Below are 4,491 nucleotides of genomic sequence, written 5' to 3' on the forward strand. Positions count from 1 at the left end.
ATGCTATTTCAAAGTGGCTGCCAGTTTACATTTCTAAAGCAATTGATGAATTTCCACTGTTCCACGGTAATACTTGGAATTTCCTTCTTCTGTAATCAGTCTTGTGAGTGTATAGTGATATCTCTCTACGGCTAGATAAGCTGCATTTCTCTGAATACTAAAGAGATTGGACACCTTCACAAATGGGTTCGGGCCCATCTTTTGCATTTTGACTCCACTGGAATAAGCTTTCACCCCCATGCATCCATCCAAACTGCCAGCTCCGGAATGTCAGTGGATAAACAACTCTCCGTTGTCAAATCAAATGATCAACATGGGGCCCTCAGGCTATGGACCTACCAGCAACTTTTAAAGATAATGGGTGGGTTCTGACTTGCTTTTTAAAAGAATCACTCTGTCTGCTGGGTAGAAAATATACTACTGTGGGAGCAGAGAAGTCAGGTAAATACTTGTGCATTTGTCTAGGAGAGAGTGATGGTGATACAGGCTCCACTCCTTACCAACTCTAGAGCAGAACTCTCCAGACTCTGTTTCTTCGTATTCACGATGGAGTCTCATATTGTGCACGGGAGCATGAAATTAAGGGTGCGTGTAGAGTACTTAGCACCATGTCAGTGATGTTACGTGTGCTTGGGGGTATTGCTAGGGGTAGAGCATCTGACTGCACACACTGTCTTGCGTAGAGTTGGTGATGTTACATGTGTTTTGTGCTCTCTTTACACACAGTTGACCCCCCTCCAAAGCTCTGTTTCTTTAGACTGTCAATCAGCAATATATTAACTTAAAAATCAGAAATAAACATAAGTGGAAAAACAGAAAAAAAAGCAATAATTATTAATTCCAGCTGAACTCCACTCTAGACAAGGTTGTCTCTTGCCTAAGTGCTCTCCTTTCCTCATGCACCACCCTCATGCATCCAAGGTGATCAGATCCCCCTGGAGCAGATGTAGCCCCTTCTAAGAGAGCCGCAAAATAAAGAAGCCCCAAGGACTAGGCACTATGGAGACTGAAGTGATGCTTCTTAAAATAGCTTTTTATTTAAAATCATTTCCTATTCATGAATAGTAGTTGTTGAAGCAAATTAGATTACTGAACAGATAACATTCTTTAAATAATATGTAGGAGTGGGATGAATGATCCTGTGATAATCTTAGGTGCAAATAATAGTGTATATCAAACAGTGCAGATGGAAGATAGTATGCTGTCAACAGTAATTTCAGGTCAGAAATAGGCCCAACTAAAAGATGACATTGATAAGTATGATTCATGAGGAGAACTTACATAAAATTGTTTCGTGAAATGGGAAAAAAGCGAAAGTGTAGAATATTTTACATACGAGTTCACATATGAATATATAACCAAATTAATAAAGTGAATACTGAAAACCTTGTCATCCTGTTCCTATGTTGTTAAGTTTCTGTAGACTATTCCTGTCAGAGTTACAGGTTCCATCAGTTGTCACTTCACCTTTGCTTCTGTGAGTGCCTTATTCCCACTCAGTGCTTGAGACATTTGATACTTTTGAATTCTTCCTCCAGTACACTTCTGCCTTTGGTTATCCTTGTCCTTCACCTGCTGCCTCTTGTGATACTGGCTGTCCTGGTGGTGGGGCATCCAGTGGGGGTCCTGCTGGTGGAGGAGCCTCCATTGGGGGTCTCTCCTCTGGTGGGGGGCCCCCTTCTGGCCCCTCTTGTATCCCCACTGGGAGGAGCTCCATTATGAATACCTCACTACTGGTTTCCTCTGTAGTCTCATCTGAGATACCCCCTGGGGTCTCTACTGATTCAATTCCAGTCCTGAGGCTAATAAATAGTATTGCAGTTATCAAAAGTACTAAAAGTAGTGAAGGGACTATGAAAACAACGTTGCCAATACCTTGAAACTCATTTCTGCGTCTCTTTGGAGTTTCACTTTCACCTCCACTTGAAAGCTGAATTGATATCCTAGGAGGACCACTGTCTACACTACCACCTTCTCCTGGATCTTTGCAGTCAGGGGGCGCATAGCCATCCTCACAGTGGCAGTGCCTAAAATTGTTGCAAACTCCTTTCCCGTTACACAGTTCTGTTGTCTCACAGTTGTACCCAAGTGAGGTGTAATCAGTACACAAGTGATTCATGCAGACTTTGTGTGGGGCACAGAGAGTGCCAGTGTGTGCATCTCCATCATCAGGGACATCAGCAGTGCCATAGGCATCCATGCTCCAGCACCAGTCATCTTTGTGAGCGACCTGGATCAGTGTATGATTGGGTCTGAGTTGTGGTATCTCTCTAACATTTGTACATATAAGTTTGCCACAAAATATGTTATCATCTGCACACTTCAGATATGTTAACCTCGGTGAGCTGGTGGTACCACAGTTTCCAAACCGGTCCCCTCTTGTGTTCATTGAAACGTAACACATTTCTGGGGCAGACCTTGCAGGGGACCCGTATATATCCATGCATTGATTGTCAGGGTTCTTACACCGACCTCCAGCACAGTAGTGAATTCTGTCACACATGGTACCATCTAGCTTATAGCTGTCTCTGGGACATTCTCCCGAGGAACCATTACAATACTCTGGGAGGTCACACTCTCCCAGAGCAGCACGGCACATGAATCCCTGGTATCTCAGGCGACATTTATCACAGCAGAGTCCATCACTACATTCTGCATGCTCTCTCAGCTGACATCTGGTGTCACAGCATGGGTGCCTTTCACAGTTAGAACCACAGTCACACTGCTCAGGTCCTTCTACAATGCCATCGCCACAGCGGGAAGCCCTCCGTAAGCGGCCTTTGTGCCCAGGCTTGTTGAACAGGCAGGCCCCCTTGTGTTCCCAGAGGAACCGGTGGAAGAAGTCAGAGCTGCAGTTGCTGAAGCCACTTTCTTTAGTGATGTTTTCACGCATGAGGCAGAAGGGCCGGTCTTTACAGATGCAGGCCGGATGGTCGTGCCGAATACCCAAGTTGTGTCCGAGCTCATGGACCATGAGCGCTGCAAACAGGAGGACATCCTCGTGGTGGAAGGATTCCACGGCTGCCGCAAAATCACTGGAGCAGGCACCACTGAGAAATGCCTGCCCCGTATCCTCTCTAGGATGCTGTCCCACGATCATGTGGGCAACATCATGCTTCACACGATGGAAGAGCTTCTCTTGTCTCCAGCTGTTGAAATTCCTGAGTGCAACTTGCAGGTCCACGGGGACCTCTGTGAGGTCCCCCTCCGTCCAAATCTCCATTCCAGCCAGCACCACCTCTGTGTTTATTCCCCTTGTGAAGCTGTTGGCCAGAGCGATGATGTCCATTACTCTCTGGACTGTCTGATTGACGTCACTGCCCCACATTTGGAACCGCTGGTTGTTGACCACGACAAACATCTCCACGTACTTGGTATGTGACCACAAGTCGGATGGCACCTGCCAGCTGTGAGGCTTGCCGCTCTCTGGTCGCCGGCTGGTGGATGCCACTTGGCTGTCTTTGGACGTGACGCCACAGGAGACTCGAGCTTCGTGGGCCATGGCGTACAACAGGTGTTCAAACCGTTTGGAAGAGTGCACGGGCTCAAGGCCATAGGATTTTCCCTCCTTAATCAGGAGGCCCCTGAGGCCTGAACAGGTGTTGACAGAAACAAAAGAACCTGGGACTCCTTCTATGTAGCCTTCGTAGTGACAGTCCCGCGAGATGAGAGGCATTTCTTGCCCCAGGATGCCATCGTGGTAGCTGAAGACCGGGAAGTTATCCACAAAGTAGTCTGTCTTCAGCGTCAGGTGAATCAGCTGCCTCTGGCCCTGCATAAATAGCACATAGGAGAGCTTTTCCACTTGGTCTTCCCTTCCTTCCACTGTCAGACTCTTGGGAATGACTACTTCATAGGAAGAGTGATATGGTGAGCCCAAGTCACAGTACAGGCTTGGCAGAGAAATCAGTACCAAGAACAACAGGATCCCCAACCTGGCACATGAAAGTCCTGGCACCAGGGCCAGCCTCAAGCCCTTCATGTGAGGAGCCCAAGTTTGAAGCATTCTGATAGCCTCAGACATAGCCAGTTGCCTTTTCCATAGAGAAGGCAGTACAGAGTCAGAGTCTCTCACAGATGCTGCCACTGACATGGCCCTAGTGAATCAGTTGATGATGCAGGGCTTGTGTCCAGCAGCAGCAGCAGCTCTCCCTGACACACAGACCCTCTGTCACAGGTACTCACTTCAGATCTATGCTGGCTGCACGCAGGGCGGCTCTTGCCTGCCTCTCAGAGGTCAGCCTCTGGCTGTGTCCTTTCTAGTCTTGGATCTCTCTGTTATGCTTCAAATAGTCTTTTCTCTGTGACTTCCCTCCACACCCTCAACTCCAGTGGTTAAGGTCTTCCTGACGTTAGGAAGAGCTGTAATCATGAAGAGGGACTGCAGACTCTAAAATGCAAGACTGTACCTTGAGAAAGGAAACAAAACCTCCATGTCTTCTTGAGTTGGAAAGCATGGAACACCCCTCCCCCACTCTCCCATCGTCCGTT

General features: G+C 47.4%; 1 protein-coding gene across 1 annotated transcript; it reads right to left on the reverse strand.

The window, feature by feature from the left end:
- Positions 1-1,012: 1,012 nt before the first annotated feature.
- On the reverse strand, positions 1,013-4,491 carry LOC109570930 (disintegrin and metalloproteinase domain-containing protein 1a-like). The gene has a single exon (XM_070770167.1). It carries the CDS (start codon positions 4,091-4,093, stop codon positions 1,556-1,558), a length of 2,538 nt encoding a protein of 845 aa, XP_070626268.1. The 5' UTR covers positions 4,094-4,491; the 3' UTR covers positions 1,013-1,555.

This window comes from Bos indicus, chromosome 17 (genome assembly GCF_029378745.1).
Source record: "Bos indicus isolate NIAB-ARS_2022 breed Sahiwal x Tharparkar chromosome 17, NIAB-ARS_B.indTharparkar_mat_pri_1.0, whole genome shotgun sequence".
NCBI lineage: Eukaryota > Metazoa > Chordata > Mammalia > Artiodactyla > Bovidae > Bos > Bos indicus.

What these genes read in the sequence shown, in the direction of transcription:
- LOC109570930 (XM_070770167.1), bottom strand. Translation starts at nt 4,093, where the DNA reads ATGTCAGTGGCAGCATCTGTGAGAGACTCTGACTCTGTACTGCCTTCT.